The 26,731-nt window shown below is 32.3% G+C and overlaps 1 protein-coding gene across 1 annotated transcript; it reads left to right on the top strand.

Annotated features, from left to right (window-relative positions):
• Window positions 1–10,149: 10,149 nt before the first annotated feature.
• LOC143051937 (uncharacterized) lies at window positions 10,150–23,710 on the top strand. Its single transcript, XM_076224920.1, has 9 exons — window positions 10,150–10,265; window positions 10,989–11,170; window positions 11,965–12,041; window positions 12,998–13,072; window positions 14,842–16,004; window positions 16,882–17,165; window positions 18,293–18,488; window positions 19,587–19,924; window positions 21,524–23,710. Exons 5-9 carry the CDS (start codon window positions 15,974–15,976, stop codon window positions 22,295–22,297), a joined length of 1,623 nt encoding a protein of 540 aa, XP_076081035.1. The 5' UTR covers window positions 10,150–10,265; window positions 10,989–11,170; window positions 11,965–12,041; window positions 12,998–13,072; window positions 14,842–15,973; the 3' UTR covers window positions 22,298–23,710.
• Window positions 23,711–26,731: the final 3,021 nt, after the last annotated feature.

Genomic DNA, 26,731 nt, shown 5'->3' with positions numbered 1-26,731 from the left:
CAGACTATCGCAATGTTCTGCTCCAAGATAATGTAGTACTAGTGTTCGTTCGAATTCTGATTCTTGGATATTTTGAGTTGCTACTCTTTTGAAAAGATTACAGCTTGAATAAAACAGGAATGAGTGTTCACCTACAATTCAGATGAATTTAACTTCATTTTGAAAATAAATATCACAAACACTACTTTGCGTATCGGCCATTGGCTGAAGAGAAAATCAAAAGAAATCTACGCGAGACAGCGTTTCATTCATGAATGTTTCATGAATGAACATTTTCCTGCACTATTTTTTACTATGTACGATATTTACAACTGTTTATTATAGAATAAGAAAAAGTCCGAGTGTATCGAAAGAGTCCGGTATGCGAGAACAAGTTGTTATTTGACCAAGTTGTCGGACAATTGACAAGTGATGATGGTTTGATTTATTTTAATAATACACAGGTGATAGAATATAAAATAATCGATAATTATATGGCTAATGTCTCACGCCAAGGACGAGTAAAGGCAAATACCGGCTTTAATAGAAAAGTGCATTGTCTTTGTCAAACTGGACATCGATCTGAAAGTTTTGATGCAAAAAATCATTTGAAAACTTTTAATTGCGTTATTTAAATACTAGCTGTTTCACATTCCAATGTGGATATAAGGACCTTCACTCGTTCAGCATGCTCAAGTGGATCAAACTGACAACAGAAAAACATTGTCTAAATCATGTCAATGACAATTAGTATCATAGCATCCGTATAATTTAAAAGCAACCGAGTCATCATCTACTTCTTATAATATTATAGTTCAGTGTATCAAGACCGAGATCAAGCTAAAGACAAGTGCTGTAGAAATTATTAAAATGATTAATATATATAACTTTTGTCCATGTACTAGCAAAATGACTTTCTTAGTGCTTAACAATGCAGTGGCGAATCCAGAACTTTTTATCCTCACACTTTATTCCTGGGGCAGTATGATTCTTTAAGATTGACCTATAATTAACAATGTGTCGTCCTAACACAGAGGCAATGATTACTAGTATATCAAATAAATGGCTTAAAACAAAAATCTCAAATGTCATTGCCTCAATGGTAATTACACAGCAGCAACCAAAATGTGTTACAGGGTTATAAGCACCTCAGATCAACATTGTATGAATCTAGTGTATATAAACTTTGTATTTCTGATGTCATATTACTATTGTTATGCCCCCACCATATTGAGTTTTAGTCTTGTTTTTTTTTTCTGTAAGCAGTGGCGTAGCTAGGCTATTTTTGAGTGTACGCCCTAACCTCGGCGAGAAGTTTGAGAGCTCCAATCGAATCCAAGTTCTAACATCTACTAGTAGTGGGTTCGAGGGGAAGCCCTTTTCTGACATTAAAACTATTCAATAGCTAGTTGAACATACTTTAGAGACTATCTTTTTAATCTTAATATGTTTAAGTTGATTTCAAATCTAATGGTCATTGGTGTGAGAGAAAACATCCAAACCAGTTACTTTAAAATATGTTTATAAGGAACCGTAGGGCAAAGCAGTAGGGCAAAGCAGTAACTCGAACAAACCCCTTTTTGTGCAAATGACGTTAATGGATATAAAACGATTAATTTTCATAGATGTTTAGGTGCATTATGAAAATTAGTAAAGGGTTCCGTGGGTCTGTAGTGTTTGCCTGGATTACCGCTTCCCAGCGAAAATTGAATCCATTTATCAGTCCATTGCAGGAGTTTAAACAATTAAACATTTTCTTTAGATTTTTTTCTTGAGATGGCAATTTTTTTCTTGAGATGGCAATATCAGAAAAAATATTTCAAATTTATCATGTTAAAAATAGTAATCACAGACCGTCTGTTAATTGCTAAAAGATGTCAATGGAAAAAAATATATGCATAAAAATTTTGTTTCATACGTTAATTTGTTTACTTATTTTGTATGTCACAAACTGAATGTTTAAAGTTATTTGGCAATAAATATTTGAATCTGAATTTGAATTGATCACAAAAAAATCTTTTGCCAAAGTTTCATAAAATTCGATAAATGTTTGACAAAATAATTGAAGTGTAACAAACTTTAACCACAGACAGTATCTACTTGTAAACTGCAAAAAGAAATTTCTTTTATCATTAAAATATAGAGAAATAAAACATATAAATTCATCCCTATGCTCTGGATACTCTTTTGAGAATAAAAAGCTTCTGTCCAACTTTCGTAAAATTTCACGAAGGGTTGACAAAATAATAAATATTAAAAAAAAAATTAATCATACTAAACCTAAATGTTTGACATCCCCGACGAAAACTAGGATCGCTATTTCTTGCTTTCGCGACAAAAATGTCACAGACTCGGCTAAAATCAAAGCTCATAATAGAATCTCAGCTATTATGAATTGCTTTAAACAAAAGGAAATTAAAAGAATTCCAAGTAGATTCAGACTATGACTGACAGAAAAATTAACAAATATATAATTCAGTACCATTTGATAGAAAGTAAATTTCGTCACTTTTATTCGCAATTACAAGCTATTGAAAAAAGATTTACAAGCTTTTAAACCAGAATTTTGTGATTTATTGAGATTATTATTTTTTTTTTACCAAAATTTAAGTGTACGCCCGGGCGTTTTGACGTAAACGTAGCTACGCGCATAAGTATGTACGTCCCTTACTTGTACGTACGTCCATGCATTCCAAAATTGATTTATGTTCTCCGTTACGTTAGTTTGTCTAAACCAAATTTTATGAAACTTATACGCAATGCTTATATTAACCACAAAACCATAGGCGGATCCAGGGGGGGCCGGGCCCCCCTTTCGTGGGAAAAAATGGTTGATTATATAAGGAATCATTGAAGCATGACTGGAGCGATCCCCCTTAGGTCAGTCAGCGGGGCCCCCTTAGAAAAAGTTCTGGATCCGCCACTGAAAACACAAGTCAAGTTTGAATTTTGTTGGCGTCACTTTTACCATTCTAGATGTAAAGGGGTGAAATTTTCAGTATACCCTATCAAGTATATATACCCTTATGTATAAGTTGGACTTGTAGCTTTCTTCGTTTATACATTTATTAGGTGAACATGAAACGGTCTTTAGATTTAGAAGAAATAATAGATATATAAAACAAGAATGTGACCATAGTACAGGCATGCCCCATCTGCACTATCATTTTCTATGATCATTGGACCGGAAAATGGAATAAAAACCCTAATTTGGCATTAAATTAGAAAGATTATATCATAAGGAACTTCTATAATACTAAAATAACACTACTAAATTCAATCATTGTCAAATTGCGTCCTATTGTAGTATTTTAAGCAGTAAGACTTTCTAAGATGAAAATACGAATACTAAAAATCTGGACTTAAAATAAGGCGTATTGAAAATAAGAAGGTCCAATTTGTCAGCCGTCATGGGGTAAAAATGACAAATCAAAGAATTCAATTTTATATATACCCAATATAGGACAATGGTGTTGATTAAAAATTACCCCACTCCAGACCCTTTTGTTTTCCACATAAATAATATATATTGCCAATAATTAACAAGTTCCGGGTCGTATCCGATAGTATATTCACCTGTTTCCTTATCCTTATTTGTACGTTTCTCATCTGACAGGTGCACCACCAAACAGTGTATTTCAGATTTTGCTATATACACGGGTCATAATCACAGGGTTGACACTACTAAATTCAATCATTGTCAAATTGTTCCCTATTGAAGTATTTTAAGCAGTAAGACTTTCTAAGATGACAATACGAATACTAAAAATCTGGACTTAAAATAAGGCGTATAGGTACAGTTAAAAATTTTCTATTTGTTAGCGGGCATGATATAAAACAGCGAATCAAAGAATTCAACTATATTTATAACTAAATTAATAAATATAGGACAATGCTGTTGATTAAAAAATATTCCATTCCAGGACCTTTGGTTTTCCGAATAATTAATATTACCAATAATTGATAAGTTCCAAGTTGACGGATTCAAACAGAAAGATTTTAAAAGCAGAGAAAACTGCATCTTATAATCAGCATGACTTTATCAGATGACAATCCCAATACTAAAATAAGGCTTACGCATAGTTATATAGTACTTTAATTCAGTCACGGTCCTACGATATCACGGGTGTGTTTTAAGTTTCAAATTGATTTGACTTCAACTTCATCAAAAACTACCTCGACCAAAAACTTCAACCTGAATGGGACAGACAGACGAACGGACGTAAGGACGGATAGATGAACGGACGCACAGACTAGAAAACATAATGCCCATAAATGGGGCATAAAAAGTGATTTTTGGAAATTGCTGGCGAGACAATAGTTTAGTTTGAAAAATCAAAACTGTGATTAAATACATATTTGAAATGAAATTGATACACCTCTATAACCTATTTGAAGTAATACACATATACAGTTGCAAACTTTCCAGAGGTGCTATCCAGCACTTTGATTACACTTCCTGCAGCATGGCTTGATAAATTTTTGAACATAATCGCGAAGAACATTATCATTCTCCTTGTCCCTTGGTGAATTACGATGCAAGTAATAATGTCATTATGTCCCATATATTCTAGTTAAAGTTATTATTAAGTTATTTGGGGTACAAGTCATGAGAAAGCATATATCCAAACAGCTTACATTCTACGAACGATGGCATTTGTGTAAATAGTATATGTGAACTTTTTAATGTTTTATTTGTATCCGAAAACAGTATTATTTGGTATATTTCTAAATCATATGTAATTTTATGAAGACAGCAATTTTTGTACAACTCTAGTCAAGTCAGTTTAATACATTTTCCCCCCTTTTTTGTGAATTGTATTTTTTCATTGATCTGAGTGTTTTCAATCATAGAATAAATTAAAAAGGTCCCTAACAAATTTTGCATCTGCAGCGGCCCCAAGGAGCCTACTCTTAATGAAATCTGCAGGAGGGGTCTTTTACATGCACAGGGCGTGACATGTGCCTGTACATGGGGCCTCGGATTTAACGTCCAAATCCGACGGACTTTAACATAAAAGGGCTCTGGACATTACAATAAACACAGAGAATAAATATTTATACAATCAAACTCTTGTTGACTTTATTTAACGAAACAAAATGAATGTCAGTACACTGTAAACTGTCTATAGTGAATCAGATGGCACTTCTCAATGATTTTAATCTTTTTTGCAATTTTCTTCATATTCAGTAATTATTTTAATGTACTTGGTCACTAGTCTTAGTTCCTTTACAGACTGCTCCCTCGCACCAACCGTTCCCGTTCCTCTTATAGTGTGAATCTTAGGTGTATTTACTAATTGAGGGACCAAAGTCTTTGTCAATTTCTGCCTAAGATCCTGTAATTTTCCTCTTGGCGTGTGCACCGGAGTTGGTCTCGTAACCTTCCTTATTATTCGTTCAATCTCTACAGTTGAAGTTGTTGGCTTATCAGCCATATAAGCCATCTCCGGAGTTTCTGAATCCCCAACTTTGTCAACACTATCTTCATCACTTGTTGTGTCCTTCAATATACTTTTTGGATTGTCCACTTCCTCTTTGCCGTTATCTTCCTCTGAGCTTGAAAACTAAATATCATTATCAACCTTCTCGGGGTCCTTCTGATCTATCTTGTTGTGGTCTTTGTCAATTCTATTTTCTTAGGAACATATGCTTAGCTGAGTTGTTGCATCTATTGAAAAAAATACCATTTCTATACAGGATAAGTAGCCCTTCTGGAAATTCACAGTTCACTACTATTCAGACGTTTGAGATGAATAGTAGTGGGTTTGGTGCATTCAGATACTTTAAAAAGTGTATTAGGTGTAGATGAATAGTGCTGGGACATCCCACATCCTTCAACAAGATAGGAAAAGTCACAAACTTCACTGTAAATTTCGTCTCTCAAACCATCACTGGAAGCTGACATTTTGGAGTGGAGATTGTACCCAAGGGAGATAAGCCCAGGGAAAAGCATAAAAGATGGACTTACTAGTTCCAGACAATCTAGTGACTTTTGCACTTGCAGTACAAAAACTTCTTATTTTCATGTTTTAGTTGCATTATTTTACTTTTCAAATGATTAAATGTGCCATTTTATTTCCAATTGTGTTTCCCCCAAGGATGACTGGGGTATAGAAATATGGTCACTTGGTCTTCTCCCGACCGGCAGTAAAACGCTTGCCGAAGTGGGGCGTCCGTTTGGCTGTGCGGGATGTATCAAGTTCGCAGTCGCGTCCGGTCAGAAGGGGGACGTTAAATCTGATTCCTCGTGTAAAGAGAGTGCCACGCTCTCTGCACGTTAAGAAGTCTTGCACAACTCGTTGAGGGGTCCGTAGGTGGCCTATTGCAAGGCAAAATTTCTGTCTCTATCCAATATACCCTCATTTTCCAGTGGCAGTCCAAATTTCTCCGACCATCATCCCAGATGACCTCTATTGTATCAACCTACCTATTGTATTCATTGTGAACTTTTGTTCTCGTCCTGAAAATGCCTGAAATATTTGTCACTGGACGTTAAGCAACCAACAATCAATCAATCTTTTTATTATGTCATGTGTCGACATTTGTACAAATACAAATGGACAAAACAAAAAAGAAGATATACACAATTGTGTTATGTATAACCTATTGTCTAGTATTTAATTGCCATTAGAATATGTCAATACAAAATCATCGATGTCGTCTTGTTCTTCGCATACTGCATCTTAGAATGTTGTTATAATATCTGGAACATTAGCCTCATGTGTGTTAAATTTAACTATAACTGTCCTGTCTAAAAGGAAGTTGGAACCTTGAACTGAGTCTATGTAAATTTGACTACAAAAGAAATAATAGGATAATATAAAAATCTAGCGATGCAAATTATCCATGCTAAAATTTATCCAAAAGTTTGTTACAAACATCATTCAAGAGAACTAACTGACATAACAATTGTCATGCACATCATAATTCGAGCATTTGCAAGTATGTACATGCACAATAGATTTCAATATACAATACAGTTCCCGTCAGACATCAATGTAGCCTTTATCAAAAAATATATATATAAATGTATACAGACTTGGTAATTTATTTTCGTTTGTTGTAACAAAATGTAAAATGTAGAAAAATATGAATAAACGCTGGGAGATTTGGTGTAACATTTTACACAAATATCTAGAAAATATGGTCGATTTAGGGTTTCATCTAGTACAATAATGAAAAATGTGGTCAATTTTACAGTGAAAGGTAGAAAAATATAAATAAACCGATGGGAGATTTTGTGTAACATTCTAGAATAGCAATTGTATTTATTAAATAATTATTAATTTACTTGTCGAAATGAAAATTTTTCATATTTCCTACACTTATTCGTTTTTTCTTTGGACTTCTTTAAGGAGCAAATCCCATAGTGTGACCTTTTTGTAAAAGACATAGAAACAACTAGTTCCATAGTGGAGGAATGTTATCTGGCTACATCTACATCGTATGCAGTGGCTAGATGTACCATAAGTTTTGGAGATCGGGTCCAAATATTCATATATTAGAAAAGAGGAAAACGCGGAAAATGAACCTCATAGTAGTCATTATAGCGAAATGTATCCAAGCGACGTAATTGTTGTTTCAATAATGTAATTCATTCCAAAGAAGGCCGTAATGGCCAAAACGTATACTGTTATGTTGGTCCTTCTTCTTGTTGCAATGGTCTTGCAACACTGTTGGAGTAGATAACGCATACTCTTCCTACTGTGTTCTTTAAATTTGATTTCACTGTGTTCTCCAATAACATATTATAAAATTCAAAATAATGTATATTATAAGTCAAATTAAGTGTCAACCAATCCCTAATTACACTCAAGATTTCAAATTCTCTTTTTTCATTCCAGATTAAAAACTTTCCACTCAAAAGAATATATTTCAAAGACAATTGTACAAAATAATTATTAAGTCTTTTTCAGTTACTAATGATGGGGAAAATTTGCTTAATAATGCTTTAGTTTTCAAAAATTCACAAAATGTATTTACAATTGCTTGATATATTGCCTAGGATTTGGCTTTGTACTTGAGTTTTTAGAATAATATATAGTTAAACTAGACACTCCCGTGATATCGCGGGTCCGTGACTGAATTAAAGTTTATAATTATGCGCAAGCCTTATTTTAGTATTAGTATTTTCATCTGATGAAGTCATGCCGATTATAAGATACACATTTTTCTCTGCTTTCAAATCATTCTGTTTGAACTTATCAATTATTGGTAATATTAATAATTTGGAAAACAAAAGGTCCTGGGATGGAGTATTTTTTAATCAACAGCATTGTCCTATATTAGTTATAAATAAAGTGAATTATTTGATTCGCTGTATTACGTCATGCCGCTAACTGTACCTATACGACGTATATTTAGTCCAGATTTTTAATATTCGTATTGTTATCTTAGAAAGTCTTACTGATTAAAATACAACAAAAGGTAAAACAATTTGACAATGATTGAATTTAGTAGTGTCAACCCTGTGATTATGACCCGTGTATATACATGTAGCATAATCCTAAATACACCGCTTGGTGGTGCGCCTGTCAGATGCGGAACGTACATATAAGGTAATAGGTTGATTGATTGATTGATTGTTGGTTGCTTAACGTCCAGTGGCAAATATTTCATGCATATTCAGGACGAGAACAAGTTCACAATGAATACAATAGGTAGGTTGATACAATAGAGGCCATCTGGGATGATGGTCGGGAAAATTTGAACTGCCACTGGAAAATGAGGGTATATTGGATAGGGACAGAAATTTTGCCTTGCAACAGGCCACCCAAGGACCCCTCAAAGAGTTGTTGCAATGGTTCTTAACGTGCAAAGAGCGTGGCACTCTCTTTACACGAGGCATCGGATTTAACGTCCCCCTTCTGACACGAAGTGACTGCGAACTTGATACATCCCGCACAGCCAAACGGACGCCCCACTTCGACAATCGTTTTACTGTCGGTCGGGAGAAGACCAAGTGACCATATTTCTATACCCTAGTCACCCTCGGGGTTGGTAATAGGTAACAGGTGAATATACTATCGGTATCGGACTCGACCCGGAACTTCTTAATTATTGGCAATATTGATATTACGTGGGAAACAAAAGGGTCTGGAGTGGTGTAATTTTTAATCTATATCTTTGTACTATATTAGTTATATATAAAGTTGTATTCTTTGATTCGTCGTTTTTACGTGATCACGGCTGACACATTGGACCTCGTTATTTTAGTATAATAGATAGGTAACTGACAAATATTAGCAGATTTAATTCATTGATGTAAGGTATCATCTTCATAAGCAGAGCACGAAGTCTTTAAAAATAAAAAATAACGGGCGCACATATCGACCAATCAGGATTAGCCATACTCTTAATTCTGAATAGCATGTTATGCTCATAAAATGGCTGCGCCCATAAAATCTAATGGTGTATTGTAACCTAAAACAAAATATTGTTTGTTTCCCCAATCCCGACCGACTTATTGCATATTGTAATTTCTCTGAAAATGTTTTTGAGACTAATTTGTGAGCTGATATTTCCTGAATGCTTTTTCGACACCTTGAACTCAAAATCCATGTTTTAGTTTGATTTGATCTAAATTTCGGCCGATTTCATATCTATTTAAGTATAGTTCTTCCTAAGGACCATGCAGTCGTATAACAAAGGGTGGTAAAGTAAAAATTTCCAAAGTTCTTTATTTTTGGGAATTGACTTCCTTTATTATTTTTAGAAATACAAAAAAAAAATTTTTTCGTAAAAATGAGGTTTGTGAAATTTTTTGGTGTAAATTTCCCATTACTGTCCATTTCAGAGTACTATACATGCATAGTAATGTGACCCACTTTGTTCATTTCCAATTTTTTTTTGCAACTGTTAATTAGAAAGTTATAATCTGTATATATAAGAAAAACAATACTTTTTTAAGTTTAAAGAAAAAAAAGTAATGATAATGATCGTGAAATATGAAATATAAGACCTCAGAATATTGAATTGATCATCAGTGGAATTATCCCAATTACCTCCCTTAGAAGAATGTTTACATAGAGGGCGATGTTTCAATGGCTGCCAATGTTGATAAACAGACGACACATTGTCCATTGCAGAAGTTTACTGGGGGGAAGTGTGGGTTTTCTGCTACATTTTCCAGAGAAAAAGAATATGTGAAACTTTCTGAATGTACCAAAAAACATTTCAAACCATTTAAAGTCTTGCAAGTTGCCAAGTGGCCACCAATCGAAATGGGAGGCAGATGTATCAAGTGAAGGACACCTCATATCATACAGATGTGGACTTTTCAGGTAGGAAAATAATTATTCTCACTTTAAAAAACGTTATAATTGATGTTTATTACTATTTCCTTTCAGTTAAAGCTCTTAAGATTTTTTAAACTTCTCAAAAAATATTCCCACCCCCCTTTTTTATAGATAGAATACTTTTGTTTATGCTTATAGTGATACCTGTTACAGGCTGTGTTACATGTATGAATAGTAAACAAATGTTGGCTTAGAATGGTTCAAATTTAGAACATAAATAATTAGCAGCTGATATATTGATAAGCATGAATACTCAGAAAAGATAGGAAACATGTATGCATCATGATATATATTTATAACTACAGTAGCATCCATTTTTAACAAATTTAAAATATGCCAAACAATTTTGTTTTCATTTACTTGTATGTAAAACATGGCCCTGGATGTAGGGATAACTATTCTTGATAGACAGAATGAGATTTATATTTTTGAGTCTAAAGCAAATTTGGAAGAATGTTTACATTTGCATGCCTAGTGACCAGGAACACATGAACAAAGGTAAATGATTTTTACACATGCATATGCAGACATGCATAATGAGGTTGATAATCATACTACAGGTGTTGTTATTTTTTTGTGAACATGAAAATTGTCCTCAACAGTCATTACAGCAGTACATAATGTACAAAAAAATGATGTAAAGTTGTTGTTTTTCAATGTTTAAGCCAAGTTTGATTTTTCTTTAAAAAAAAATATCTGATTTTGTAGCTTTCAACCAGACTTGAAGGTGTGCCCTGTACATAGGTACAATTTAGGGTTGTTATGGAAACCTGCAAGATCTTGTGCCAATCCAGACCATAAAGGAAGTAAGAAAGTGACTAAAGTGGTGATAACCAAATTGAGCAGATATTTATTCATCAGAGAAGGCATCTTTATTCCTGTTGGAGCAGGTAAATTATATTCAAGTTATATTGCTGGATAAATTAAACTGATTATAAATCAAACCAGTTATGAATGGTTGACTGCAAAAATGGGTGATGCATGTACATTTAAAGTGATTTAGTCTAAGCATGGTCTTTGTACTTTGTCTGAATTGGAATACATGATTTCTTCTTATCATACATGTAACTTTACTTTACTGTCTTTTTGATAAATATGATAAAGAATTGGTTAATGAGGTTTGATGTCCAGTAGCAAATATGACATGTATATAAGGACAAGAACATGTTTACAGTTAATCATGTTAGTTTGTACTAAATTGACAAGCATGACATTTTGAAATGGATTTTTAACATTCTAAGAGTCTAGGAAGCAACCCCCAAACCCAGGAGAACATTCCTGTTTGACTACAAAATAAATATAAGGAGGTGTAGTATAACTAACATTCAGACAACTATCAACCAGAGTTCAAATGACTCAAAGATAAGCAGTTTAAAGGTCACACAACAAAACCATTTTATTTGATTTGGTTAAATATATGTTCAAGTTTTCCCATTTTATTCCATTAACAATTTCAATATGCTGAAATAGTATATTTCTGGGTCTCTTAGAAGTTGGTATTGTATACAACACATGTATAATGCTGATGTTTAGCATTACTGTTACAAAAAGTTTCCAAAGGAAAAATGAATTGTAATTTAAACAACTGCAGAATTTGTTATACATGTACAACAGTTGTCTATATCATATATAAATGTACATGTAGATGCATTAATGTATTTGTTTGCCTTCATGTATATTTCAGGCTTATGTAGTTCATGCTTTAAAATCTTAAATGGAAAGTACAATGAGGAGCAGATAGAACTAGAAAATGTCAGTCCAGTAAGTTTATAAACATTTGTCTTACCATTGAACAATTTTTTTAAATTGCAATATGATCAAAATACAAATGAAATATATTCATTTTGTCTGTTTGTTGTGGCATAGAGGACTTTAACCTTATTTCATGGTCTGATAGTAATTTAAAAATACTGGTTGAATTAAATTTTTTGTATGGAATTGCAAAATGTGCATTTTTGTCTGGTACAGATCATCTGACCATTACCTCCTTTACCTTGATCATTGATTATGTTTATTTGTTTGGTAGACTAACATTTTAACAAACAACCATATCATGATCAGTCTACACCATTAGCCACTAGAATACATGGAATAGTAAAAAATTAAAAAAAGAATATGTGGCATGATTGCCACTGAGACAACTCTCCACAAGGTACCAAAATGACACAGAAATTAACAATTGCAGGTAACTGTATGGCCTTCAACAACGAGCAAAGCCCATACTGAAGTTAACTTGGAAGGGTACATATTTGAAAATTTTTAGTTCGACACCAAAAAAAAATGTCAGAATATAGCCATTTGGCTATATAATGTAGTACATGAAGTTGGGAAATATTTGTGTGTACACTTCTTGGCTTGGTTAGTAAAGTAAACAAGACATTTTAGTGTGTAACACCTTTTGTAACACTTATTTCCTCTCTATGTGACCAATAAGTACTGCTTGCAAGCCTGGTCAATACTAGTATTACAATCTGTTTTTTTTTAAACCTGGTCTTTAAATAAATCTCTTGTTAAAGCCTGAGATAGTCATGAATGATTGCAATTTTCTAGAAAAGTCTGATTCTGATTTGAGAATTCTTCAAATGCAAGCAGTCTATGAAATAAAAATAGAGGGGGGCAACATAAGACTATGGCATAAGTGGTGGCTTACTTATTTCTACTCTTTGACTTTAAACAATATGTATACACATAATAATATTTGAAATTTTATTTTACAGGACTTTATTGATAAAGAAGATGTAGAAAGTTTAGACCAGGAAGCTTCATATTCACTAAGACCAAGGACACAGAAGGTAAACATAAGAACAATAGCTGTCAGAAATGACATATATATGCCATTAAGAAGGATTAATTCATATAACACAATAGCAAGCTCCTGAAAGTATGGACAAAAGGATAAAAAAAAAACAGCTTATATAATCAATTCCTGAAAAATCAAAATAAAAAGGAATTTAAAAAAAAATACAAAGAAACAAATAAACAAATACACTCTTGGCCTTTGACATATTCAATACGTGTGTTCCTGGTCTTTGCGAGGTCAAAATAGTCTTAGACATATAACCAAATATGGTCAAAATATAAACTTCTTGGTTCCCATTTCATTGTGCTCTTTATCATCATTTGTCACAAATTATTTAAGCTGTACAATTTCTTAGCCATAAAGGTTCTAAAGTAAAGGCTCTTAAAAAAGTTATCATAATGCAAATATAAAAATGAGAGAAAAAAATTACTTTTAATTGTTACATGTACATGCATGTACATGTATCAGAGGTGAAAAAAATAATTTGCAACCTACAATCTAAATAAAATCAACCAGATATATATAAAGAAGATGTGGTATGAGTGCCAATGAGATAATTCTCTATCCAAGTCAAATTTGTAAAAGTAAACCATAAAGAGGCTGTATTACTGTCAATTTCTTGATCTAGTACAGTTCTGTGTCAATCACAACACTGCTGTCAAATATCACAATTTGGCCAAATAACCATTAGTATTATGTTTGTAGAAGCACCATTTAATTTTGGTTTAAATTAAGAAAAAATGAGCTACATTTCAGAGTCCATAAATTATAATATATGAAATTAAATCAGATCATATAAGATTAGATAATAAAGAAATACTATCTTTATTATCGAAAGCTTTTATACCACCGTCAATAATTTTAAGGCCGTATATTGGTATCACGTTGTCGTCATCAACATCAGCATCATTGGAAGAAACTAAATTTCCTGACAATAACTTTAGTTTAAGTTAATGGATCTCTATGAAATTGAAATCAAGGTTTGAAACCACACAAGGAAGGTTTAAAGGTTTTGGGTTTAAAGTTCAAAGAGTTTAAGAACAAGGGGCCCAAAAGGGGTCAAAGTAAGAAAAACTTGTATAATTTCTTGCACATGATAAAAACTTGTATAATTTCTTGCACATGATAGGTATATGGCAAAGTTAAAAATTTTCATCATGAACAACAACACAAGGATTTCTGGATTCAGTTTTAAGCTTAATTTTTATTATAAGTCATCTATTACTGTCACTCAACAACTTCCAGTAGATCATAAGTTAGCATGTTTTTATACCCCTGCTTTAAAAAAGGGGGGGGGTATACTGTTTTACCTCTGTCTGTCAGTCTGTCCGTCCGTCCGTCAGTCAGTTCGTCCCATGAATATTTTTCGTCGCATTTTTCTCAGGAACTACAATACAAGGATTTCTGAGATTTGGTTTCAGGGTTTATCTAACTCAGCTATACTGTGTGATGCGTTTTAAGATTTATCACTTGACAACTTCCTGTTTACCGAACAATTGTATGATTTTACACATGATAGCCAAGTTGAAAATTTTCGTCACATTTTTCTCAGGAACTACAATACAAGGATTTCTGAAATTTGGTTTCAGGATTTATATCAGTCAGCTATACAGTGTGATGCGTTTTCAGATTCATCACTCGACAACCTTCCTGTTTACGGAACACTTGCATATTTTTACACTATTAATATTATCCACTTGCGGCGGGGGTATCATCAGTGAGCAGTAGCTCGCAGTTTCACTTGTTTTTTCTACATTTCAGGGTGATCATCATTCTGAGTTATTTGATATGGATCAATCTCAATCAACAATAGAAGATTTTGATTCTCAAGTGTCAAACTGGAGTGATGCCTTAAGCAAGCCATCAATTGAAAGTTTAAATGAGGCTTTACAAATACTTGGAAAAGGATCAATCAGCCCTTTGAAAAGCCAGCTTAAAACTCCAATAGAGGATGCAAGCAGCAGGACAGTAAGGCTGTATAAAAGAAAAGCAGTTCAAGGTATTGATGCATTGATTGAATGTATAGCACCAGGCCAAAGCAGTAAGCTTTTCAAGCATATAACTTCACAAGTCAGTAACAATGAAGATACAGATAGTCAGCTGACTCAAATGATTGTAAAGCTTTATAACAGTTCCGATAAAAATAATGAAAAGTTACAGCTGCTCTCAATGATTGCAAATAAATTCTCCAAAACACAACTGCAGAATTTGATACCTGGACTTACAGTATGGCGTATAGATCAAGCCAGAAGGCATTTTCAGTTTTATAATAATGGGCCGGGCAGTTTCAGTGTAGATTCAAAAGAAAAACTGCACAGATTGAGAATGGATCCTGTTAAACTGGAACATGCTTTGGATTTTTTTTTTGATCATCAGTTTATACAGGTGTCATCATTTGGAATGAGAACAGTGAAACTAGAACAAGAGACTGTATCTATTCCACAAGTCATAAGAACCTCATGTAACTCTGAGTTAGTCAATATGTATATAACCATTTGCAAGGAGCAAGACTTCTCTCCACTGTCTTCTTCAACACTTTTCAAAATTTTATCTTCATGTTCAGCTGCCAAAAAGACAAACTTACGTGGACTTGATAATATTGCTGCAGATGGAAACACAGCATTTGACCTTTTGATTAATGTAACAAAAGAATTGGTAAACATGGAGGTATTAGACAGAGATGATTCAGATGAAATATTGTCAAAGCTAAAAAAAAAGTAAAATCTACCTGAAAACAGACTATAAGCTCCATGTACAAAAGAATGATAGATGTGCTGATCACTGCATTAACTGGGCATTAAGTGATACAAAGGAGAAAGAGTATGCTGTAGAGTGTGACCACCTTCATGATCTAGTGTGTGACAGATGTAACCTGCTACCTGATGTCTTGCAAATGTTGATCGACAGAGTGAATAATACTTCAGGTAAGTGAAAAGTTAAAAAAGAGTTTCAAGTACACATGACTTACAATGAATTACTGTAATTCTGAAATGTGTTTACTACATTGCAAAAATGTGACCAGGTTATAATTGAAATAATTTAAAATCACAGTCTGATTTTTTTTTTTAAATTAAACAGGATTTTTTTTCAATAACACAAAAATTAAAATAGAATTTTAATCTTAAATTACAAAATCTAAAAAATAAATGTACACAATAATTCCTGAATTTACAGTAACATCGATAGTACATTTACACACAAGGGGGAAAACGTCACTATCACTGGTGTGGAGTGATTTACTGTGAATTATGGTGATTGCCAGTGGTCTGTGCTGATAAGTTAGATTATCATCTTCTTGACAATCAAAATGAAGTAAACATCAATCAGCAAAAAACTAAACAGCCTTATCCAATTTGACTGTCATGACTCTAAAGAAGTTATACTAGCTAAACCTAAACAAGAGACTTTTTGATACCGTAGATACTGGTAAATTTAACTAATTTATTCTCATAAATTTGTAAAAACATTTCAATTGAGAAAACAAATGTCAGTCTGATTTAATTTATCATGTTTATGTACCAAAAAATATACGACCAAGCAATACAAATTAGTATTTATATACATTCAATGACATACATGTATGATGTATATATGTTTTTTTTTTAAGATAACAATGAGATAAGCTGAAATATTATATATATTATTATAAGTTATAAAAGCATAAAAGCAAAATGAATATAAATATGTTGGACATATATGACAGTGTATAAAAATGCTACTGGATTTAATGAAATTTTTGGTGTGTGTGAAGCACATATCATATGTTAAATTTAATTTTATTTATCTCTTATTGATCAACAGAGCTAACAAATGAAGAAAAAGAAGAACATTTAAGAGATTTAGAGGCATGTAGCTACAAAATAGAACTTTGGAAAGCCCATCTATTAAAAACTGTAAATCAAGATGAAGCTAGAACCAAAATATTTGATGATCTAAATGAAAACTCTGCTGTAATTGTAATAGACTGGGCTATGAAATTTCTACCAGCACTTCATAGAGAAAAGATGACCGACTTCTTTGGGCAGAAAGGACTTTCATGGCATGTTGCTGTGGCAATTTTCAAAGATTGTGATCAAAACTTGAAGGTATTATTTATACATGTACCTAATGTGATCTTCTTTTAGGAATTACTGTAATATTGTTTGTCTATGAAGAAATAACATTAAAAATGTGGTGCACACTAAATAACCCACATATTTTAAATTGTGCACCCTTTTTTTTTATGTTATTTGGAATAGACTAAAAAAAAAATTATACAGTCATTCCTGATAATTTTAAAGTTCTTAATTCTATTTAAACCAACTAAAGTCATGAAAAACTGTTGATGACGTCCCAGTCACATGACATACTTATGTCGATGAGATGATAAACAAAACACTGTCAGCCAATCAGACGTTACAACCAAAAATTAAACTATTTGTAAATGTAAAGTATTGTGAAGTATACATGTTCCGTTGAATCAATACACTACTCCTTAAACTTTTGTACTTAAACACAAGTACTGTAACTTTGAAAATCCTGTGTGTGTTTTTATTTGCAATCCTTCAAAAACTGATAAACCCTACAGAATTATTTATTGCAATTACAGGAAATGCTTAAAAAAAAGTAATTACGATCATTAAACGAATAAAGTGAACAAACAAAAGTTAGCTTGTAGGAAGTGATCATAGGCATTCTACAAACATTTCAATTTGAATGTGTATATCATCAGGGAACCATTCTATTAAACTAGTGGACAGCAAGATAATTTTATTACCATACAATCTTCAGTAGTTCTGGGAATAAAACAATAAAATCATAATTTAATTTACAACCAGTCACATTCAAATATTTTATGAATTTTTTTGACCCAATAAATTCCGTATTAGGACAATTGAACACTGTGTAACGAATTTATCCTGATTTTGTTATATTACATGTTATTATATTTAAATTCAATATAATGACAACATCAACCAAATATATTTTAAACATTTAATCTAAAACTGTGAAAAATTAAAATATTAGGACTAAGAAGCAACACATTTAAAAAAAAATTATTAGGTCAATGGTAGAAGGGAGATAATCCCAATTGACGTAATAAATAAGGGAGATAATTCCTATTGACGTAATAAAAAATTGTACTGAAATTTATTAGGACAATATCAGCCAATCAAATTGCGAGAAATTACTCTAAATCAGGATAATTATAATTATGTTCAATATTTTTCAGCATAACACGTTTGTCCATTGCTTTCACTCTGTGAAGCAGGATTGGTTCACAGTTGCATCAATAATGGAACACCTAATTTCTCATATGAAATCAGTCATACCGTCATTAAAGGAAGTGTCTGTTAGATCAGATAATGCTGGTTGTTACCATTGTGGTCACTTCTGGTTGTCATTGAATGGAATAAGTGAACGAACAGGTAAGTGTATTTAGGTGTTATTGAACAAAATTTGTATATATGAATTACATCTTACGGCTGTTCCAGATTCCAACAGATTTATCTGGAAATTAGGCACTGAATGAAATTAATTTTGTAAGTTAAAGTTTAATGATATGGGTAAAAGGGGTTTTTCCTGTTCTACATGTATCTAAGTCAATTAGCCTGGTCACTTCACCGTTTCAGAATCTAATGCATTATGGGTAATATATGAAAAACGTACACCACAATGTTGTGATTGGTTAAAAACGTTCTAAACAATTGAAATACAACCAATGACGTAACGTTATTTTCATTTCAGTTTCTGAAAAGACGACTTCAGCTATTAGATCTCTAACCACTTGGCTTCAACTTTATAAATGTGCATGTAGTTGCGTTGAAGATATTATAATGTACATTTTGTACTAAATAACTAGTGTTAAAATAGGACTGTCACATGATCTTTATTTCATGGTTCATTGATTTTAAGGTTGAACTTTGTTGAGCTGAAGTTTATATAAGGGAGCTACCATTTGATTTTTATGGGAGGGCTAGGATGAAATTTGAAAAAAAAAAGGCAGGACAGGATTTTGAGTAAAAAAAAAAGGCAGGATGAGTAACTTGGCAAAGAAAAAAGGCAGGATGACAATTGTTGTAAAAAAGTCAGGATAAGCTAAGAAAAGAAAAAGGCAGGACCGAATAGCCTGAAAAATAAAAAGGCAGGACAGAGATTACAACTAAAAAAAAAGGCAGGACACAATTTTTCATCCTAGCCCCCCCCCCATAAAAATCAAATGGTAGCTCCCTAACCTCAAAAACTAAGTAATTTTTATTCAGTATATTTGGGAAAAAATGAGAAAATAATGCAAACATTCTTTTTTTTGTAAATACTTTCAAAAGAAAATAAGTAAAAAGGAGATTGTAAATGATATTGCATTTTTTGTATGTTATATTTTTTGAGTGAAATGATATTATTTAGATGTTCATGGCACATAATTATTTATATACACCTGATAAATAACTAAATGCCATTCCATGCTAAGCTCATATTTAACTGCAAGAATATGAGACCTAAAATAAATAAACCCTTTTATTTTTCAGGTGTTAGGATCAGTAGTTACAATTATAGTGAAAGACAGTCAGGAAAGTCATATTGTGATAGTAAGATAGCTCACATGAGGTGCAAGATGAGGACGTATGTAGCTAGTGGTGGCAACATTCAAACTGCAAACGACATGAGAGCTGCAATTTGCAGTGGGAAGGCTGTCACAGGATGTCAGTTAGCAGTTGCAAAAATAGACACGTCAAAACATGAGATAAAGAGCCATAAATGGAAGGGTGTCAGCCAAATTAGTAACTTGAAGCTGCATGAAGATGGAAGCATAACTGTCTGGAAAGCCTATGACATTGGAACAGGAAAAAAAATATCAAAAGAAGAGGTAATGTTAATATTTGTATATGTCCAAAATAAGTAGACACATATATTCATATACCTGTTTATATCATCATTTATCAGTTGTCAAAGATAAGTGAAACCAAACTAGATCATGGCCATATGAAAAAAGAAGATGTGGTATAATTGCCAATGAGACAACTCTCCACAAGAGACTAAATGACACAGAAATTAACAACTATAGATTACTGTACAGCCTTCAACAAGGAGCAAAGCCTATACCGCATAGTATTGATATATATACAGTTAACTCTCGTTGTCTCGAACTCGGTTGACTCGAAATTTCGGATGAGTCGAAGTTTTCACGTGGTCCCGAACTTTATTCCATACAAAAGTATGTAATTCGACTCCTGATGAGTCGAAATTGGATGAGTCGAAATTTTGGTTGAGTCGAACTAAATTTGAGGTCCCATGGTTAACAAAAGCATTTAAAATTCATTTTTTATCTCGAACTAATACACATATGTCAAAACATGACCTCCGGGATTTAAATGGATTGAAGGGTTAATCTGACAATACACGTGTAATTAAATTTCCGGTCACTGACCACTGTATTGATTTATGACATGCTATTTCCATGAGTGTTTATCTAAGATTATCTTTTATAGAATTTTGATAAATAATTAGTGATACATTGTTAATGTTCATGATAAAGTATTTAAAATGTTTACAAAACAATTAATTTGTGATTTACGCTAATGAGCTTGGGTGTGTATAAAGTGAGTATTATGGCTTCCGTTGATGATCACCTAAAAACTGCTCAAACGGCGTCTTTGATTTTGTTATATTTTCTTTTGAAAAGACAGAGTGAGATAAAACAAAATGAATAGAAATCAAAATTTTCTTAAATCTTTTGTATCCGAGAATAAACAATTTTGTCAGCTATAACCCATGAACTGACCTGAATAACGAAACTATCGATTGGAAATTACTCTCTTGGAACATGTGGAAAATCCATAGGATTTTTTTTAATTGAAACAATAAGTAAAAATAATGTCATTATAATAATAAAAGACTGTGACATACAAATACATCGATCTGATACAAGAATATCGATCCCCCTGCCATATTCACCCGGATTTATTTTAGCTTTACCAAGCTAAGCAAGAGTTGTGTCCCTTAGATTGTCGAACTTCCGGTGTTCGTTTGAGTCGAACTACGTGTATCTCGAAATATTTCTCTGGTCCGGCTGACTTCGACATAACGAGAGTCAACTGTATATATATATATGTAAAAGTCTTAACCATCATGAACTTCAACAGTTTATTTATAATATTAATTGTTGATAGTTGACATGTACATGTAATTGTACAAATGTGAAGTATCAACATATTCATACTTCATATTTAGGTTTTACCCTTACCATTCTGTACATAAAAGTATATCCAAAAATTAACTGATTCTTGTTTTGTGTTTATTTGGGGCTAAATGCTATATTAGTAGATTGGAATTAAACATTTTCTGTTGCAATTAGTTTGAGGTTCAAACTTAGTTTGACTGGACTAAAAGGGATCTGTGTCTCATGACACAATCTTTATGTATTTAACTTCATTTACATATGAAATTACATGTATATTTGTTTTAGTTGCAGACATATTCCTGTGAGCAAAAGAGTACAGATATCATCATTGAGGAGGATTTTTCAGGTTCTGAGAAAAGTGGAAATATCAATACTAGCAGGAAGACTAACCAAAATGACAATCAACCTGCAGAAATAGCTTCAAGTGATTCTCTATGTGAAGGAAATCCAGAGGTAACAAATGAATCTTCTTATATGTTTAAGAGCCCAGTAACAGGATGCACTAAAATGTATATGAAGCACCATTCACTAGAAATTCATTTGTTACTTGGAAGGCATGAATTCAAGTTAGAAAGGAAATCCACATATGATGAAATCAAAATCCGTTGGATACAATTATGTAATGATGTATCCACAGATGTAAGAACAACCTCTGAGGGAGCATCTACTGGAATTCAGGGCAGTCCCCTCACTACTTTGTCAAAGGGATGGGCCTTAAAGAAAGACAAGAAAGCTGTTAGATTTTCCTCTGACTTAAAGAGTTTTCTCGCAGAAATGTATGAACATGGAGAAAAAACAGGTGAAAAAGTAACAGCAAGTGATGCTGCTGTGAAAATACGCCAGGCTAGGTTGCCAGACAGTACAAAAAGATTTCAGGTGAATGAATACCTTGATTCATCTCAAATAACATCATTTTTCTCAAGACTAACTGTAGCAGGAAAAAGAACAGAAACAAGAACCGCTAAACTTGTTGTAGACGTGGTAGATGATGAGGATTTAGAAGCTGTTTTAGCTGAAATTGAAAATCAGGAGATAAGAAACATTACTATGTCTGATTGAATGTAAAATTTTAAACAAATGTATGATGAAGTATTATTTATAGACAATATTTTTGAAAATGTGATTTATTCATGTATTGCTCTTATGGTTCTGCATCTTAATCTCCATTTTATTTTTCATCTATCTATCTAATCGCCAATATCTATTACTGATAGTATGGGTAGGATGTTTTTGAAATTTCACACAAATATTTACATAATATTGATGTGCATACAGATACATGTACATGTATAACATTTCAATGAAATTTGTTAATTAATTTTTCATAAAATCAGGTTTTTTTAAAAATACTTTTAGTAAAGAAAAATCCATTTGAATATAGGTGATGCTGCAGAAATGTTGCGTATTTGTTTGGGGCAAGGATTTTTTTTTTAAATAAGTCGGGGGCGTAGCTAGACTAAAATGATGTGTACTTAACACCGGGGAAGAAGTCATTGGGCGAGGAGTTTGGAGTAAATGGTGCAAAATCCTGCATTGTCACAATTTTCTTGAGCTTAAAAATACCTCACAGAAATCTTAATTTCACGAGTAACCAGTCAAAGTTTTGAAAATGATTGAATTTGAAAAAAAAAAGTTATTTAGAGATAACTAATTTCTAATGAGTAGTGGGTTGTGTTTGATATCAACTTCCAAAAATGTATATGTTATAATTGTGGTCTGACAACTTGAGGAATCGGCCATCTTAATTGTTTGGAACAGCAACGTAATCATCATGCTGATTCTGTAAATCAAAAGACTACATACACTAGTTTTCAGAAAGGAATATAGCTACAAAGTGATAATTTACATATATTTGTAACATACCTTTTTATTTTTTTTTTATTACTTTAAGTAGCTTTATTCTTACTAGATTTACCATAATTTTGTTTTTGTCAAATTCCTGATGTGTACTTAACTGGGTTTTGGCGTATGGGTTGCAACGAGCCTGTAAGTAAGTTTTGTTTATAATAAATCATCATTATTATAGGGAACTATTTTTGTGCTATGTGGTTATTTCAAAAAAGATATATCAAATTAATAACTGTCGAAAATAGAAAGTTTTGATAGTTGGGGCGTGGGTGGGATTTGCAGTAAAATGTATTTCATTTGTTGAGAAAAAAAACATCTTTCTGGGGTACAAGTACAAAATAAAATGAAATTCGGGTACTGTGTGAAATGCTAGTAAAGTTAACATTTTTTTGTGTCAAGAATTATATTCTAGCTATTCTAGCTACCACTTTTTTTTCAAATTGGTGCACATGCCCATATTCATTTACAAACATATAGTGCTTTGATTCTTTTAAAGTAAACTTGATATTTATATTAAACATATCTGGAGTCATTTCTTGGTGTCATTTATGAAACCTGATTTAGTGATACATGCATATGTATATGTTAATAGAATTTCATATTATAAAAGATCAAACTTGACTTGAGTTTTGTGTTGTTGATTTCTAGAAATATAAGAGTAATATGTTTGAGACGCTGTAGTTTTGGTTCTTATAAGCAAACTAAATTTCCATGTCTATCTAAATTAGAAATATGGAAACTTTTTTAGACACACCCCGACCAAAGAGCAGAAAACAGCCTTATACCATTAATGTGTCTTCCAAAACAGGTGAGAAAACCCTGCTCTTGAAAACTGTGTTCAGCAAGCACCAGAACAGCAATATATATACTAGTTCAGCAAAATAGGCATCACACTAAACTCTGAAACATATTAACATGACTAATGAACCAATATCAATATAAAACACACAATAATAACAAAGGCTAGATATTACTGACTTGCAACAGGTGCAAAAATGTGGTGGGGTTAAACATGTGTTGTGAGATCTCAAACCTATACCTCTAGCATATGTGGAATAAACAAATACACAGATCTATTTGCACAGTAAAACTTATTTAAAGAAGGTAAAGTCCAATGTTCAAATGGGTAACAGAAGAAACTAAACAAATGACAATGATAAACACCAATTATAATATGACGACCTATTATCGTCAACCAAGTATATTCAAAGTATATCTTCATAAAGCACAAGCGCATAAATACATGTGTCACTTATTAATCATGTTTTAAAATACTACATGTAGCAGATAATCTAAATTTTCAACATACATAGGCAAATACTCAGATACAATGTAGTTATTTATCTCTATATATTCTAATGCCAAATAAAAAAATCTGTCCATTTCAATTTATGTTTAGTGGTAAATTTTCATTAAACGAAAATCCAGAGAATAGATGTTATCAACTGCATGGCTAGGAAACAAGGTGACATTATGATGTACGTTTTGTTAAACAAAAAAAAACAAATGTAAACATTGGGCATTTTAAAGTAGAATGCAATAAAATTACACTAGAAGAACTTATGAAAGTAAAAAATACAATTTAAATTTTTTTTATTGAATAATATAATATTGCTTATATTATCATAAGCTGGGCATTTATATTCATATAATATAAATATGTTTCAAATTGTCCTCCTCACCTCCCCACCCTAAAAAAAAAAAAAGATAACTCTCTTTTCTGTTGGGCTTTTCTGCATTACATGACGCTGTTGCAAATTGACCCCCCCCCCCCCCCCCCCACCCCAAAAATTTTTTTTTTTTTACCACCACCCCCCTTTTTTCAAAAGATTTTTTTTTTCAATTTCTACAATAGTGAGGAGAAAAATTGTTTTTTTTTCTATATTGTGCTTATCCTCCAGGTTATCTGTGGATTATATATGTTTAAACTGGATAAAAACTGAAAAATAAATGAAAAAAATACCAAATTTGAGCCAAAAGTGAAATGGAATGAGGAACCATAAGACATGATTATCATTACTTTTTATTCTGTAATAATTCTAATCTCATTCTGGACCTTTAAAAAAAGTACACCTATTTCATTTCCACGGTTGCAAAAAAAAAATTCAGTCTTTTAAAAAAATCACATTTTTTTCATTTTTGAGCTTGTTGCTATGGTGCTGATTTCGTTGCTATGCAAATTGTTTTATCTTTTTTCAATATTATTAAATAATTTTATTCGAAAAAATCATTAATACACTTCTTTTAAAAAATACACTGTGTTTTATTGTACCCTTTTTTATATTTCCACCAGAGCATATTACTTTCTATCTAATTATTACATCATTTTAGTGGTATTTTGAACCTCAAAAGTGTGTTAACATTGAGTCTTGTTGCTATGGCAACGCATGGGACAAAACAAAAACCACTTGGCAGAAAAAAGTTTTTTATCATATACTACAATATGACAATTGTTTGGAGTGATTTTGAAACAACCCATTTACCACCCCCTGCATGGTCCTTACGAAGAACTGTACTTAAGCTTCTCTGAAGTTAATTCAAAGATACGTCCTGGCAAAAATATATTACACATTAACACTAAAAACAGAAATTTATCAGTGGTCTCCGATGCTATCAATATATATTGCATAAAGAAAGCATGTTCATTTTATTATTTGAAGACTACACTCAATTTGATTGAAATCTCCATGTATATACCATAATTGACCTATATTTACCTTTTCAGTGACCCAGCTGTTGTTTTAAGAGAGGCAATATCTCCGTAGGTTATATCCGTCCCATATACTTTAGCTATAAAGTAATAGGATCAGGTTGCAAATGGTACTCCCAAATTTTATCTATCTTAACGGCATCTGAAAAAAAATATTGCTTTCATTACAACAATAAAAGAAAAGTAAACATCAAAAGAGCATGTTCCTCTCAACTGCAATTTGATGTCACTTTGAGCCACTTTCTTTTCTCATGATCTATCTTTCTTTGTAAGAATGCGTATACTGGCGGATAACGAATTCAGAATTGAGATTGGGTGATCGTGATCGTGCAAAAATTTATAGAGGGATATCCAAACTCATGGATCCAAAATAAAACAGACAAATTATAGTACACAATACACACCATAGAAAAAAAAGCCCATATAAGGACTCCTTAAGATAAATATCAGATAGTACTCTTTTCTATTTAGATCAAAATTCTGAAGTTAAATCCACCAATAATCGAGATTTGTTTTTCATTTCCAGTTAATCGGTTCTCTGTCTTCACATGTATTCAACCCAAATATTGATAATGATAACTAAAGGACTTCACAAAATCAACATAATATAGTGTGTTCTTCTTTCTATTTAGATCAAATTTTTAAAATATATACAATCAACAACGTCTATACAGGTAGTGTGTTTCAATGTGTTTTTTTATAAACTGTGTAAAACTATGTGCTTTTATTTATTCAATAATACCACAACTTTATATTTTCTTAACTATGTATAATTATTTTGTTTTTACCTTTGTTATTTTACCCATTATCGTCGATTATTTTAACAGCCTCAATAAGTCTTTTCACCTCTGAGTTAGTCTCATCACTAACAGTGATAGCACTTGTCAAGGACACCACAGTTGACCTGTTTATGACAATTGTGTTGTCTGCCTTTT

The sequence above is a fragment of the Mytilus galloprovincialis genome, chromosome 11 (genome assembly GCF_965363235.1).
Source record: "Mytilus galloprovincialis chromosome 11, xbMytGall1.hap1.1, whole genome shotgun sequence".
Classification (NCBI taxonomy): domain Eukaryota; kingdom Metazoa; phylum Mollusca; class Bivalvia; order Mytilida; family Mytilidae; genus Mytilus; species Mytilus galloprovincialis.
This window is presented reverse-complemented; position numbering and strand designations above follow the sequence as displayed.

Excerpts from the sequence above, each read along its gene's own strand:
- LOC143051937 (XM_076224920.1), top strand. The coding sequence starts at position 15,974 with ATGTTGATCGACAGAGTGAATAATACTTCAG. Across the intron at positions 17,166-18,292 it reads ATTGTGATCAAAACTTGAAG|CATAACACGTTTGTCCATTG; the intron begins GTATTATTTATA and ends AATATTTTTCAG. Across the intron at positions 19,925-21,523 it reads AAAAAATATCAAAAGAAGAG|TTGCAGACATATTCCTGTGA; the intron begins GTAATGTTAATA and ends TATTTGTTTTAG.